This window comes from Leishmania braziliensis, chromosome 16 (genome assembly GCF_000002845.2).
Source record: "Leishmania braziliensis MHOM/BR/75/M2904 complete genome, chromosome 16".
Lineage (NCBI taxonomy): Eukaryota > Euglenozoa > Kinetoplastea > Trypanosomatida > Trypanosomatidae > Leishmania > Leishmania braziliensis.
Genome location: NC_009308.2, coordinates 349,539 through 365,216, shown reverse-complemented (window position 1 = coordinate 365,216; position 15,678 = coordinate 349,539). Strand labels below are relative to the sequence as shown.

Here is a 15,678-nt window from a genome sequence, read left to right as displayed (position 1 = left end):
GGAAACCCAGCGCCAGCAACTACTCCCGAGATGACAGCGCAAAAGGTGGTGTAAGAAAAACGTAGAGAGAGTAAGGGATTCCGCGGTGGAGACGGAAACTCCGTTCAGCCTTCGAGGGAAGTCCTCGCTCCCCTCGCCCGTCTAGAAAGGTGGCGCCTGCAAAAGTTGAGCGAAATCCCTCCTTTTATGTCTTCTGATTCCTCCCTCAATGGACGTGTCTGTGGGTAGCTGTTGTGTCTACAGGAAAATGCACTTGTGCGTTGGTTTCACTGCTTCGGGCTGCCGTCGGGGCACTCGCAGTGAGTGGCCGAGTCAAATAAGTTGTGCGTCTTTCAACGAAAGACGCAGAGCAGCCACGAAAAAATCGATAAGAAGAATCCGTATGCTGTGTCGAGAGAAGACCCAGACGCGTTTCTTTTTGGATCCTTTCACAGAACAGAGTAGCGATTCCTCAGACAGCAGCAAGAGTAATGTCTGAGATAGAAGAGAACAGAACGCAGAAGAGCGGTGCAAGATGAAAAGGAGGAAGCCAAGGAAGGCGGTGTGAAAGATGAGAGAGAAAGAAAAAGGTAAAGATCAGGTTTGGAGGTGTATGTGCAGAGGAATGGTAAGGATGCATACAAACTCATTCACCCCTACACAGACGCGGACACAACACAGCCAGAGAGCGCGTATTAGGGGATAAGTATTGCTATGGAAAGAGGGTGGTGGAGGGGGGGCAGATTGAACATAATCTCGTCGACAAACACAGAAAGAAAAAAAAACTGCGGCGGGGGATAAATACCACAAAACAGCAGAATTACCCACGGCAACACAGCAAGCGACATCAAACAATGACAGAACACAGAGATGGAGACAGGACAATGCAACAAACCAAAAAGGAAACATAAAGAGAAGAGTAGGGGGGAGGAAGAGGCGGCCAGCGCTATATAGATGAGCGTAAAGCTAGAGAGGAGGAGGGAGTGGGAAGGAGACTGAATTACACATGCATGGACACGTACAAACGCAGACACGGAGAGCTGAGGAAAAAAAAAAAAAGATAAGGGAAAGGTACACGAACAATATTAGCTGAAGGAAGAGTAAAAAGGTGTTTGATCGAGCACCAAGCGCCTTTGCCTACGTCCTCTGCGCACGCACACACGCACGCCCTTTATGTATGTTGTGACTGAATGGCTGAGGCACCCCTTCGTGCGTTTTTGTCACTGAAAAGGGTAGGGAAGAGGGATGGTGCCCAGGCGAAGAAAGAGTGAGAGTGAGCAAGTGCAGGGAGAGCGAGGGAGATGCGCACACAAAAAAAAGACGAAGATTCCGCAGAATCGCGCCTTGAGAATCTACAACAACACACAGCCGCCGCTCGTCAGTGCTCCAGTCAAAACGCAGTACCCTCACCCCCTTCGGTGGACTGGGCCGAGAAATTGAGGCGAAAAGCGAGAGAGAAAGAGACCACGAACAAGTGAGAAAAAAAAAGGAAAAAGAAATAATACAGAAACAAAAGTTTAGCAGAACCACACACACACACACACGAGGAGGAGGAGGGAGGAGGAGGAAGTGTCGAAAGAACAATAGGAAGTGAAGCCGATCACTACAAAGAAGAGAACGGCACAGCCCCTGAGGAAGAAGAGAAGAAACTAAAAATAAAGAGAGAGAGAGAGAAAAAAACAAAGACGGACACGCACGAAAAAGTTGTGAGAGTTCCGCCTCCTCACCCCCCCCCCTCTTTTTTTTCTCCCCCTAATTTGCTGTCGGGCAACACACGGCGACGAGCGCATACAAAAATACACGAAAAAAGGAGGGAGGTGGGGGGCTGGCAAACAGGGAAGGAAGTGGGCGGAGAAAGCGAAAGAGGATCAACACCAACGCAGCTTCACTTCACAAGATCGATGTGGGAAAGAGGAGAGAGACAGCGGAGAAGAGGTGAGACTATGTGAAGGGGGGGGAGGGACAAGAAAGGATAACGTGAACAACTTGGGATAGCAGCACCTTCTATAACCTAGAACCAAGTGTGCAGGTTCAGTGGCCTGAGTGTTTAGTGGACTGTTTGCTTGCCCCTCTAAGAGAAGGGATTGACAGAGCTGTATTGGAAGAAAAGGGGGGTAGGTAATACAAGATTGCTGCACGTATACGCGTGTATATGTGTGTATGTGGGTGTGTGTGTGTGTGTGCGATGGATACGTCACCCAAGACTACGCACTAACTGTATGAAGAGAAAGAGAGGCAGTGTGGGCACGGTGCGTTAAAAGAAATGGCGATCATGTGCTCGTGCGTGCGTGTGGGTGGACGCGCACGCACGAGCAAGGGGAAACAGCGACAAGGCGGGATGATATCATGGCATGTTGATCGGAAAGGTATGTGAAAGGGTAGGATGGTGTCGAGCCTCCCAATGGCAATCTCTATCCTTTGCTCATGGCTATTGGAAGCGTTGGCCGCTTGCCCAGCCACGGTGTAGAGGAGTGGGAAGACATAGAGATGGATCTGCGGCAACCTCAGATCCATCGTCCTTTTCCATCACCTCGAGAAGCTCTACGCCTCCAAACAACGAAGGACAGCGGTGAAGGGGGAGGGGGGCCTGATGCGCAATGTTCGGTTGCAGTGTTGATGTCTATCAAGTAGTACACAAGTACACACGCACCGAAAAGACTACGGCGACAATTACACCAGAAAGAGGTGAGAACCGAAACAGGCAACAGGAATAAGGGAAAAGCTCACCGACGCACGCACATACAGTGAAGGGGGAAAAAGAGCAACACAATTCGTGCGAAAACGAAGGAGTTGAGAAAGATGGAAGACGGGCCTCTCAGCACACGCACGCCCACTGCAAAACGCACTTCTACAAGCGACCTTTGCACACCCCTTCCTCCCCCCTCGCGCCTTCCACACTTTGTTTTGTCTATTAACATTGTATGAATAGGAACGACACGAAAGGAAAAGCGGCTGAACCACTCACGTACCTTGAGCTGCTTCGACATAAACACACGCACTATGCACCTTACAAAGTATCAGCGGCGTGACTCGTAGGCACGCAACTTTGCATTTAACTGACCGATCGTTGCGTCCTTGCGGCCAATCAGCGTGTGTGCGTCTTGGGTTCGCTTGTTCGTGTCTGCCAGCTCCTCTTGCATCCGGCGCACCTCCTCCTCGCTTGATGTGAGGCGGGAACTGAGTAGACGCACTGTCCCCTGCAGCTCCTGATTCAACTGATCTCTGTACTTGGCGTCTTCCAGCAGCTTCACCCGAGTCGCATCAGCCTGCTCCAACGCCATCTCCAAATCCGAGCGCGCACCGGCCGAGTTTTGGTGGATGTGTGAGAGCTCGCGTTGATACTGGGTACACGTCTCCTGCGACTTGGCCAAGTCTCTGCGCAGCCCATTGAGAAGCTCATCCATGCGGCGCATCTCTACTTCGTGCGCCTCGCGAAGATCCTCCATTTCCTCCTGCAGCCTACCCTCACGCATTGCGGCCTCGCGATGCAGCCGCCCCACCTCTTCCCGCATCTCCTGCAGCGCCGTTTCCTTCTCCACAATCGCCTCGCGCGTGCGAACGACCTCACCGCGCACCTGTTCAGCCGCAATGCGGGCAGCCGCCAGCTCCGCGTGATGTCGCTCTGCCTGCTCCTCCACCTTGCCCTCCATCTGCCTCAACTGGCACGCTTGATCCTGCTTCTGATCCTGCAGCTTCCGCTCTGTCATGTGCAACACCTTCTCGAGTTCTTCACGATAGAGCTTCTCTTCGGCGAACTGACGCTCCAACTGTCGCTTTTCTTCCTGGGCAAAGGTACCGCGCTCCCGTTCATGATTTACGACTGTGCGCAACTCCTCCACCTCAACACGAGCATCTTGCAGTCTGCGGTTTGCTTCCTCCAGGGAGCGGCGCTCCTCGTCGACCTGCTTGGCCGTGCCTTGCACTCGCCCTTCCGCCTCCTTCAGTTGTCGTTCCAGCTCCTCGCAGGTCGCCTCCAGCTGTGTCTTGCTGGTGCGCAGCTGCGTGATTACTTGCGCAGCCTCCTTCTCCCGCTGCACTGCCGCGCTCTTCGCCTTGCTGAGCTCATCCGCAGCGGTTCTTTCAAGCTGGACTGTCTTCTCCTTCGCTGCCTCTAGAGCGCTGGTGCGCTTCGCCAACTCGTCACGCAGCTGCTGCGCATCGGTCGCCTGCTGCGTCACCTGATCCTGCACGTAGCCCAGATCGGTAAGTGCCGTGCGCAGCTTCGTCCTCATCGCCTCTATGGCAGCCTGGTGCGTCTGCTCTGTCAATCGCTCCCGACTGCGCTGATCTACTTGGATCGTCTCCAGCTCGTTGGAGAGGCGCTGGTTTGCCTTTTCCAGGTTGTCTACGCGCACTCGCAGAACCTCTGTATCCGCCTCACGGTCCTTGCGCGCCGCCCGCTCCTCCACCAGCTGCTGCACTGCCTCGTCGAGCTCCCTCTGAAGAGCCACTACCTTGTCGTGGTGCTGGCGCTGCAGCACTTCTCGCTGCTTGAGGCCGTCGTCCACACTCAGCTCCCTCTCTTGGCGCGCCTGCTCCAGCGCCTGCCGCAGAGTCTCGACCGACTTACTCTCCCTTCTCATGGCCTTCTCCAAGTCGTGACGCAACTCCTCCTCTTGCCTGCTATGCGTCTCCTTTACGCGACTCAGCTCCTCTCGCAAACTGTCCGTGTCGCGGCGGTACGCCTGCTTGAGCGTGTCGAGCGTGTGTTGGTATTCCTCCTCGCTGACCCGCTGCCTCTCGTCGCTTTTCTGCAGCTGATCAGTGAGAGCTTGTTGCTTGGCCGCGTGCTGAGTGACGGTCCGCTGCAGCTGCTCCTGCATCGCTGCGAGATTCTCCCTAAGGGCCTCACATTCCTGCTGCATGTTAACCTGCAGGTCCTTTGTCTTGTTGGCGGTGTCTGACCGCTCCTTGTCGAGCTGTGCCGTGACGTCCTCCACTCTCTCTTGCAATCCCTCCAGCTCCTCCTCCACCGCCTGGTGCTGCTTCGCCAAGTCGTCGTACTCACCCTTCAGCTTGTCGAGAGCGCCACGCAAATGCGTGATCTCGCGTCCCTGCTCCGCGATCAGTGACTCAGTTTGCTCGCGGTAGTCTGCCATGATGTAACTCTTCTCCTCCCGCTCGCGATCCAACAGCTCGAGCAGCTCCTTCTTGCGGCGCGCCGCCTCCTCGGACGACTTGCTCTTCTCAGCCATTGCATTCTCCGAGACCAGCTTGAGAACGTGCAACTGATCACGCAGTTGCCGGGTTTGTGCCTCATGCTCCTCGCGGGCGGCAGCGGCCTCATTGGCGTGACGGTCACGCAGAATACGCACATTCGCACGCTCTCGATCCAGCGCAGCCTCGAGCGCCTCAGCTCTCATTCCATGCTTCGCACACTCCTCGCGCACCTCGGCCAGCTCACGCTCCGCCGTGATGAGCATCGCACAAATTTCCGCGTGCCGGCTGGGACTGTAGCCGGCATCGCTGCCGGTTGCGGAATCGTGGCAACCGCACAACGGAGTCGCCATGTCGCCAGGTAACGCGACGTATTGCACCAAAGCACGCTGAGAAGGTGTGTAGCTGCATTTGTTCATCCCCGCTGGTGACGCTGATGCTGCGGCACTGAGTCGCTGGTCGTAGAAACCGGGCTCAGAGGAGACAGTGCGCAACGCAGCGCCCCCTGAAGCGTAGCCCCCCGACGGCCGAGGCAAGGAGGAAGCAGTATCCTGCGCAGAACTGCCGCCTCTGGTGCGGAACCGTGACAGAGACCCAGCGGCAGGAGCGGCCTGTCTATGAATCTCAGTTTGCCGCGCCCCGTTCAATGACGAATCGTTGAAGCCGGTCGCAACGCTGTGGAGACTGTCTGCGCAAAGGAGAGAGCTCTTGGCACTCTGCACAACACCGTGGCCAACGGTAGCGACGGCTGGGGCAATCAAGTGCTCCCTTGACATGAGGTCCTCAGCTCCATCAGCGTGACTGGCGTCGCGCCACAAGGGCGATCGAGGAGCAGAATCCACAAGCTCCTCGTCAGCCAGAAGGTTGCTTCTCTCCGTGCCAGGAGCCTCCATCATCGTCTTGGGGAGTTGGCCTGTGCTGTTTGCAAGAAGCGGTGACACCTCATCGACCCCCAGAGCTGCCGCTGCGCTGCCTGCAGCGCTAAGCCGCTCCGGTGACGTGAGCTGCGCTGGATGCACATGTGCCGAGGGCGTGCGGCGCGCCTCGCTTTGTGAATTCATGCTCGTCTCGCAACCCGCAGACCTGGCTGGGTTGCTCGGCGATGGAGTCGTAACACCCTCTGAGTCGTCGCGGGCCGCAGCCGTCACAGTATTCGGGTCCGGGGTCGATGGCTCCGTCGTGGGCGCAGATACGATTGGATGCTCTGCGCTACACTTTCCCTCTTTGGATGCACCGTGGAAACCCACTTCATCGCGCGATGGAGATGGTGACGGTGCAGGCGGCGCCAGTTTCACCGAGGATGTCCCGCGGCGCTCCGACATTTCGAGCACGGACATAGGCGCGCGCGCACACACACACGCGCACGGAGGAACAAAGGGGGAAGTAAGGCGGGAGAGAAGCCCCTTTTTCTCCTCGGAACGTAGAGGTGGTGAAAGAGCTGAAGAGTGAAAGGCCACGCCTACGAGAAGAAGAGAGAGGCCGCAACAAGGAGACGAAAAGAACAGGTATAAGCGAGAAAAGAGAAACACATGCACGATAGAAATAGAACAACAAGTGGCCGGGGCAGTAAAGGGAAGACAACCGCACACGGATGATAGACTGATCGAAGGCACCAATGCAGCCACTGGGAGCCTTTTCGCTCCTTTTCGATCTCTGAATACCCCGCTTCTTTTCTCACTCAGCAAATAGGCGAACGTGCGAAAGAGATGTTCGAAACGGACAAAATGCGGTCCATGCACTACCACCACCACCACTGCTGCTGCTGCTGCTGCCTTTAATGCTCTTGTCGCGCAATGCTCCGTTGCGACTCGAGCCTCACCCCGTTTGTGATCTCTTCAGTACCCCACAGACTCCCCACTGTGGCCTTTTTTCGCTGTCTCAAGTGTCTATGAGAAGATGGGCCTGCTGCTCTCCGTTCGGTGAATGGATGCGTATGTCTATGTGTACGTGGTTGTAGAGGATGGGCCCTCTTTCCTTTTCTCTCTCCGTGCGATTTAGTCGCCCTTTTGGGGGGGTTCACTGCCGTTGCCGCGGCGTACGTGTGCGCCGCGAGAGAGCGACTCTCAGCGCGTGTAGGAAAAGATGAATCGCGCAGAGCGAGGAGAACGGCGTGCGTCGTGCTGTTGTTGTTGTTGTTGACGTTGTTTTCTGTTTTGAGTCGTCTTTGCTAAAGTAGAGACACGCGTCACTGAGCAGAGAGAAAAAACAATACACAGAAAGAGGGAAGACAAAAAAAAAACGCAAGACGCACAATGGTGAAGTTCCAGTGAGGGAAGAAGAGAGAGAGAGACGCAAGAAAGGGAGCGTGAGGAGAGGATAGTGGAGTGGGGGAAAGAGGGGGGAGGGGGAAGGGGGCAGAGTACCTCTCGCTGTGCTCTCCAAATCGAATGAAAAAGGGAGCAAAGGAAAAGTGGGAAACAGGGAGAGAAAGAGAGGAAGGGGCGCGGTCAATGAAGCGCTACACTTTCGCCAGAAAACAAGAGAGGACAGCGTCTCCTCCGTTGAGCTCTTCGTGTGGATGAATGACGTATGTACGTTACCGGTGGTGGCGTATCGGGCTACAGGTGTTGGTTGTGAAGGTTGTCGTTTGTCGACGCGTTGTAGTCACAGTTTGTCCATGATTCGGCAGGGAACGAGAGAAAAAGAGGGGGGAAGGGATAGTGACGGGGTGAAAGGAACAGACGGAGAAGACCGCTGTCAGGAAAGACCGTCGTCCCCTCCCCGTCACAGTAGCTCAGAGCTTGACAGTGCGGCACATCCGTGTCTTTTCTCTTTTGATGTGACCACCGCTCCTCCGATATGTTGCTTTGCTTCGCTTTTCGAGTAGAGAGGCGTGTACAGCGCATCCTCCATCCACATCACTTCGCGGAAGCTGCATCACCTCCACCCTGAGAAAAGGAGAACCTTTTGTAGACAGACACGAGTCCCAACCGAGCGGCGAAATCCGACTGCTGATATGTCCTATCATTGTTGTTTACGCCATCATAGCAGTGAAGTAGAGAACGAAGAACATGCGTAGGCACATGACTGTGTGTGTGTGTGAAGTTGTGTCAAAAAGACACATGCGCGTGAGCGTGTCTGTGGGCGTCTTTCCGTCGGAAGTCCTTTACACTGAGCGAAAACAGCACGACGCACGTGATGAGCTCCTTGCTACGCCTTTCGAATGCTTTTCACAATCAACGCGTAGAGGAGACCCTGGCAGGCATCGAGGTGTGGGGCTCGTTTCCCATACATGCCCACATTCCATAGTGCCCACGTGCTCGTCAGGTTGATCACGAGCGCCCGCTGCGGCAGCGACAGGTCACGGAGCGCTTCCATCGCTACACCTAAATCAGAGCCGACAGTTTTGATGGAACCGACACTCACTGCCCCACTCCTTATTAGGTGTGAATACGGAGGAAGTGTAGTATCAAGCCACAACAACCACAGCCTCGCGAGAGCCCAGTCGCTACGAGGGTAGAGCTCCCTACTGTTGCGGGGAGCCTGAGCCACCCCGAGGGGTGCACCAGGTGGCGACCGGCACGATGGACGCTACTGTAAGGAGACCTGCGGAGCGGGGGTGGGTAGCGTTTGTGGCAGAGGCCGTGCGCAGAGGACTGAGTCGGTGCAGTGCTATGGCGCGCGCATCTACAGCTCTCTTGCTCTACGCAACAGCTCGGTGGCGGGCCGGGACTGCAGTAGAGTTGTGTTCACATTGTATGGCAGAATGAACACATTGGAAGAAAGCTAACGCCAATACACGTGGTCTGCTGTCTTCTTGTACTCGGGGTGCAGCTCTCCTGAGGGGAAAAGCTCGTGATACGCAAATTCAGAACGCCTTTTGAACGGAGCCCCACGAGCCCCTTCTAATCTGAATTACAAATCAAATGCGCAGCGGGGAGGTAAAGGAAGAAAACGTGAGGGAAAGTGAAGGAGGGCTTCTGTCCCAGTGAGCCACAGGCACTCACACTATGCAGTTCGTCCGGCGCTGCTGAAAGCTTCAGCAGTCCCTCTTGACGGTGTAAAAGTATGTGTATATGTGTGAACCCATCGGTTGTACGGCGTCGAGACCGAGAGGCAAGCGAGAGAAAGAAGTAAAAGTGATGCAGCTCATGAAAGAGCTCATGGCATGCACTATGGAGGGGGTGCTGCGCTCCCAAGTGTCTCTTCTTCCTCTCGGTCACGGGGACTTTAACGAAACTGTATTTCCCCCGCTGCCTCTACCCACGCGCACAGAGTGCTTCCCCACCTGCGTTAGCCGAAACGTCCAAGGAATAATCAAAAGAACGATTTAGATGCGCATCGGCACCCAGGAAGCATTCGAGCTTCGATCAGGGTCTTGATGAGGTCGAGGAAGAGAAAGTGGGATAAAGAGGTCCAATCACCAGCCCCAGTGGTCCTGGAGCCCTTTACTGCAACTTCCTCTTCCCCCTTTTTGCAACCGCTGTGCGTGTCAGCTCGAGTTTCGTTTCGCTTGTAGTTTCATAATCCTCCTTTGGATTCCTGCTGTAGATCATCGGCCCACATACCCGCATCCTCCACTCACTTTCTTGTGGTGGAAGATGAGGCAATGGACAAGACAATAAAAACAGCACCACAGAAGAGAGACACACCGCAAGTGGAGAGAGCAAGATGACGGAAAAGTAAATCAGTTTCTTGAATAGCATGGAACAGAGCTGCACGTGAGAACAGCACGTGTCCTGAGACACACACACACAATGCACACGCACACGAACAAGCACGAAAGCCTTGGCATGCAACGAGGCAAGACAGACGTGGGAAAAAAAAAAACACTTTTACTGGGCAGAGACAGGAAAAAAAAAAACGGTAGTGTACCGAGTAAGTGTTATGTTCGTAGCACATGGAGACAGAGGATACTGCAACTCGTCGACGCTCTACACCTGGTCCACTAGCGCCATCACCTTTGACACTACTCCTCCTCTTCTCGGTATCGTAAACAGCCCACGTCTCATTTCCCCAAGACAACACCAGGATCTCCGCCCGCAATTTCTGCCTTGCTTGGGTTATTTTGCTCCTTGCGTCTCTCTTTCTATCGGTTTCTACAGATATATGTATACGCAGGGAGGCGCAGATGTGCAGAAGAACCCCCTCGATTACATGCAACAACCAAACAGCGTAGGCTGAAACTAACCGAGCTGCAGAAAAGAGAACGAAAAAAGAGAAACGTAAAGTGTAACAAATTAGCGACAAGCTGCGAAGAGTCCCCACCATGAATGAGTGAGACGCGCGTCTGCGTATGTTCGCGCACAGAGGCATGCGTCTGTATCTGTGTGTGACTACGCATTTGGGTATACAGAGAGGAAGGGGTAGAAGAGAAAACGTGAGCGGCGGAGAAAGCCAAACGTGAGAAGAAGGGAAGAAAGGAAAACGAACAGAAAGAGGGACATGATGTTATTGTGTGGGTGCGGGTGTGAGTGTGGGTCCGTGCACACATATGTATGCGTGTGTGTAAAATGGGTCATGGTGTCCTAACACCAGCACGGACGACAAAAAAAAAAAAATGTCTGCGAGAGGCAGGGGAGAACGCTGCAAAGCAGAATTTGGTAAGGGTATCCAGGGAGGGGTCTGGGTGCTATTACCTTCTGCGATGGTTGTGGCTGATATCTTCGATTGTCCGTACGGCGAAGGCCGAGAGCGGGTGTGAGCGTAAGTGAGGGAACGCACAACTAACAAAGTCTGCGGGGCTGGCGTGGAGAACCGCTACGCTGGAGAGGGAGCAAAAGCGCAGATACAAGGCTAGCATACCTCAGGACGCCATGGCCAGGAAAAACACTCCCTCTCCATCAGCACGCAGACGTTGCTCACGGCGAGAAGACCACGCCGACTGCGTTAGCCTTCTCGATCAGTGAGCCGACACGCCTCGTCCAACGCTGCCTTTCGCCGCGGTAGAACAGGCCCGGGTACTCGTGCTCCATGTGCACACCGTGCGCCTCCACAGCGCACCAGAGTCGGTTCACGCTCTCCTGCAGTAACGTTTTCTCCTCGTGGTAGGGCGAGGTAGTCGTCATTTCCGCCCCAGCATCATCGCGCTGTGGGACCGTCGGGATGCCGAGATCTTCCATTTGAACCTCGGCCTTGCAGGTGGCGATCCCAGTCAGTGACCGCAGCGACGCCCGTGCAGCCCTCAGCCAGCCACCGTTCTCACGTCGAGAACGGAGCTCCGCCTCATGGAGCTCCCGTTCGTGCTGGAGGGCCATAATCGCCACCGGGTCCTTCTCATGCGCCACGCACGCGTCAAGCAGACGAGTGCGGTGAGACTTATCTTTGCGGCTAATGTCCTTATCGAGAGACAACTTTAAGGAGTGTACGCCGGCCCTCAGCTCCCAGTATACCTCAAATCCAGCACGCAGCCGCCCACGGTCCTCAGCAGATATCACCCACACCACTTTGTCACCCGACCTCGCCTCCTGCGCGATGTTCTCCTGCGAAACTAGCACCAGCTCGCAGCACGGGCGGCCAGCCGTTCTGGGGCCCCTATTGCCAAACCTGCCCTGTGTAACAGGCTCGAGAAGGGATGACGGAGGCTTTGGAAGGTGCTGCAGCGTGGCCACTGCATCTCTGGAACTTTGCACAAGAGCCTGGTACAGCTCCTCATACCGCTTGAAGCTCGTTCGGTCGTCTTCGTTGATGGAGACGCTGAGAAGCACCCGCAGCGTGTTGCGGAGAAACGCAAACTGTGGCAGCGCAGGCTGAAAGACAACCTTAGCTGGGTCGCCGCTTCCCGCAGCTACCCTGTTGCGCGGAGCAGGTAAAGATGAGTCCATGCCCATTCCGAACGCCTCAGGGTAGGGGACAAAGGCGCCGCGTTGATACGCGCCAAAGGGCGACAGACGAGTGTCGTTGCGCACCAAATCCGCCCGCGAGCCGGCGATGTTCTCTAACCGAGTCATCTCAGTCGTTATGTCCTCAATTAGAATGCGCAGGGCGTAGTAGTAGGACGGCTGCAGGAGTCGTTGCTGTATCCGTGCATCATACAGGGCGTACTCGGGGAGGTAGAAGCACTCCGCCTGCTGGTAGAACATGTCGTAGATGTTGCTCACGTCGCGTATCTCGTAGCGGAAAACACGCACAGTTTTGGTCCCGGGGAGCCCAGCGGATTCAGTTGCCTGCTCTGTCGCTCTCTGCTCGCTTGCCTCGAGAACCGTGTCAACTTTGCGCTGCGCAGACTCGCGCTGCATCGAAACCTTGAATGTACCAGCCTGCGGTACGTCGTACCTGCCAGAGAGAAGTCCTAAAATGCTGTCCACCCACTCTAGAAGAGACAAGCACGCCTGAATGAACTTCATGAAGCTGCGCTGGACTTGCTTCGATGGCAGCTGCGACGCATCCAGCGCCAGCAGTGTGCGGTACGTTGGCCCTTGCGCAAATGACTCAGAGGGTGCCTCTACTTGGGGGTCCTCCTCTGGCGCCCCCTCAGCTATGCTCAGTGCGTCTCCCTGCTGAGAGCCTGCGCCTCTCTGCCCCACTTCATCAATGGGACTATGTGCTGGCCCCTTCTGCGTTTCCTCCTCAGTCGGAGCGGGCCTCATCCGGACACGCTCCCACATCGGCTGCCGCATCTGCTGACGTCTTTCCTCTTGTGCGACGTAGCGGCGCAGCTCGTCCACGCTCGTGGTCCATAAGTATGCGTACCTCGCGTTTAAAGATAGCAGCGTGTCCTTGGCGCTTTCCAGTTCTGCCGCCATGAGGTTGATTGCGTCGAGCTGTGTCCCTAGAAAGCGCTTTGGATGATGAAGCAGTGGCGGTGCAGCCCCCACAGACTCGGAGAGGGTGATGTCGTACCCCATGGAATTGCTGTGCTGCAGCACGTGAGGATAGACACTGCCCATCTGATATGCTGTGTTACTGTCATCATTTCCTAAGACAAGCTGCGCGTCCTCTGTCTGAGTGAGAGGGACAGAGGCAAGAATAAGCCGCCTTGTGCTACTGAGATGCGCTAGCACAGAGCTGCATGCGTCCCTTACTGTCTGCACATCCTGCTCTGCCACGCAAAGAACCGCATGCACGCTTTCTTGCTGTGTGAAAATCTCTGTGAAGCCAACCAACACGCTCTCGTCATCCTCGCTCGGGTACACCACAGCCATTTCGTCGATTTCGGAGTGTTGAAGGAAAGAGTAAGGCTGCACCAGTGGTGTAGATGTGTAAACCAAAAAAAAAGCACCAGCTCGGCTGAAACCGTGGGTGCCGCACACATTCGCTCAGAGCAGCAAAAAGAGGAGGACAGGAAAGAGGGACAAAGGCGAAAGAGAGGCATAAAAGGAAAAGCTGCCAAAGAAGCAATCCAGGCGAAAGCAAAGAGAGCGGCGAGGGAAGGGGGACCTTTGGTACGTGAAGCCTGGGCGCATCCTCGCCGCTGCAGCGGTGCTGCGACTTCTCAGCACGTTACCACCCTTGGCACCCACCAGCAAAAGAGGCAACCACTACGGCCAGAGCAAGATAAACACGAAAAGAGGATTGCTCTCGGAAAGCAGCGCTGGAGAGGTACAAGACATATTGCTCAGAAGAATCCTCAGTTTACCGAAAGATGTGAACACAATTCGCAACAGCAAAACAGCCACAACAAAAACGTCATGTACCACACGACAAGGACTCAAACTCGTACGGGGGCTGCCGTACACGATACACATAGACCCTACCATTCCACAAAACAGGCACGAGAACGCGTACCTATGCACCATCGGGTGTGATGACGACAGCACCCTTGAGGACAACGCAATTGGGGGTGCTCGAGCCTGTCCCATTTCAAGCGCACACCGAGGCATTGCGCCTCTATTCCCAAAAGGGCACTAGTGCTCCGCTAAACGGCAGTCTTCATCCCCTGCTGCTTGCGCTGGAGTTCGAACCTGTCCCACTCCTCCATAGATTTGTACGGCTTTGCGACAATGTAGTGCGACGTCCCGAAGTGCTTGCTTTCCCACTTCTCTATAGAAACCCCGCTCAGGCGAATCACGCGGCGAATATCCCTATTCCACCAGCACCCCCAGTTCTTCGCGTGCCGCGGCGCCCATTTATCCAGATGATTGTTGACACGAACAGAGTGGCCCTTTCCATGTTCGATGAGAAGCAGCTTTCCTCCTGGTTTGCACACACGCGACAGCTCACGTAAAGCGCGGACTGGGTCATCGAAGCTGCACAGGCCAAACATGTCCACCACGGCGTCGAAGCTGTTGTCAGGGAACGGGAGTTGCTCGGCGGCATAGTTGGCTACGGCAAACAAAGGCTGTCTTTCAAGTTCATGATTGCTGCTGCGAAGCTCTGGAGGCGCTTCAACCAGTAGGTTCTTTTCAACTCTTGAAGTATCGGCAGCAGAGTAGTTGGTGCATCCACGATTGAGCATACTCACTCTTTCCTCGCGCTGAAGCTCGCTCTCGACTCGTCGTCGAAACTCCCCGCGAGCCTGAACTTCACGCTCTCGTTGCACCAGTGCGGCCTCCCCTTCCTTGGAAAGGAGCCGCAGCTTGTCGCCGGGATCAAGGGCTCGCAGCACAGGCACGATTACAGAATCGGGAGCCGAATCCATCTGTGATGATGTTGCCGCTAGAAACTCCTCCTCTTCAGTCCCGCTTAGAGGTGTCACCAGCACTTCACGTACGGTCCCGTCTTCGTGTAGAATCTTTCTCTTCCGAAGAGCGACTTTGTCAACCGACTCGGACCCCGATTCTTTTGCGCTGTGCTGAGAGCGAAGACGGGCTTCAATCGAACTGCGGATTCCAGCAATGTCATAGTCGGGGTACCGATACGGAGTATAGCCCAGTCGGCTCTCTATCTTTGCGATGCACGACTGAACCATTCCGGCTGATCGATCGCACAACACAATCTCGTCGCACGGGTTTTCCTTCACAATGTGCTGCAGGATGTAGCTAGTGGTGTTGGCACCGCTGCACGCTGCCTGGGCATTGTCTCCGAAGCCTAGCATAACCTTCAAGTGTCGCTGGACCTCCGGATCGTCGCTGAAGTATTTGTGGGGGTAGTATGCGTAGTTTCCCATACACCCAGCACCAACCTCTAGCACCCGCCCGCGAAGCAGGCCTTCGTCCCGTAGCATCTTCCGCCGCCACCGACTAAGACCCAGGTAAAATTCTTGACTCTTCGTCTTTTTCTCATACAGATTGCCAATGGACAGCCTGTCGTAACTTTTTAACCGGTCATTGTTGCTTACTACGTAGTTTGGGGGTGGGGAAAGAGTGATGGCGGCCACGTAAGCACTACCACAGAAGATCGTGACGCAGGTGGTTCCGACGATCACTTTGCTCAGAAGCCTCATCACTTGGAGTTACTTCGCCCCCAGCAAGGTATTTCTGCCGTGTACATGAAGGAAGAGAAAGAAGAAAAGTACGTACTAGCCAAAGTGGAAGAAGAGGTCACTTTAGAACGAGTGCAAGTACATGGGGCTGCAAGGCAGGAAACTTGCCGCTACTACACCTGAAGCTTGGGGAAGAGCGCATACGACAGTACAAGTCTCTCGTTGCAGTGTGTAATAACCAAGAGAAAAGAGAGAGATGACGAGGATGAGAGCCAACCCACACCCCTTGAGTGAACACT

General features: G+C 55.0%; 3 protein-coding genes across 3 annotated transcripts; all 3 read right to left on the bottom strand.

The window, feature by feature from the left end:
- Positions 1-2,996: 2,996 nt before the first annotated feature.
- LBRM_16_0990 (conserved hypothetical protein) lies at positions 2,997-5,489 on the bottom strand (the record flags this gene model as incomplete). The annotated part of the gene is made up of 1 exon (XM_001563651.1): positions 2,997-5,489. One exon carries the CDS (start codon positions 5,487-5,489, stop codon positions 2,997-2,999), a length of 2,493 nt encoding a protein of 830 aa, XP_001563701.1.
- A 5,448-nt stretch (positions 5,490-10,937) lies between these two features.
- Positions 10,938-13,220, bottom strand: LBRM_16_0980 (conserved hypothetical protein; the record flags this gene model as incomplete). The annotated part of the gene is made up of 1 exon (XM_001563650.1): positions 10,938-13,220. The coding sequence occupies one exon, from the start codon at positions 13,218-13,220 to the stop codon at positions 10,938-10,940; it is 2,283 nt and encodes a 760-aa protein (XP_001563700.1).
- Positions 13,221-13,933: 713 nt separating this feature from the next.
- LBRM_16_0970 (conserved hypothetical protein) lies at positions 13,934-15,400 on the bottom strand (the record flags this gene model as incomplete). The annotated part of the gene is made up of 1 exon (XM_001563649.1): positions 13,934-15,400. The coding sequence occupies one exon, from the start codon at positions 15,398-15,400 to the stop codon at positions 13,934-13,936; it is 1,467 nt and encodes a 488-aa protein (XP_001563699.1).
- Positions 15,401-15,678: the final 278 nt, after the last annotated feature.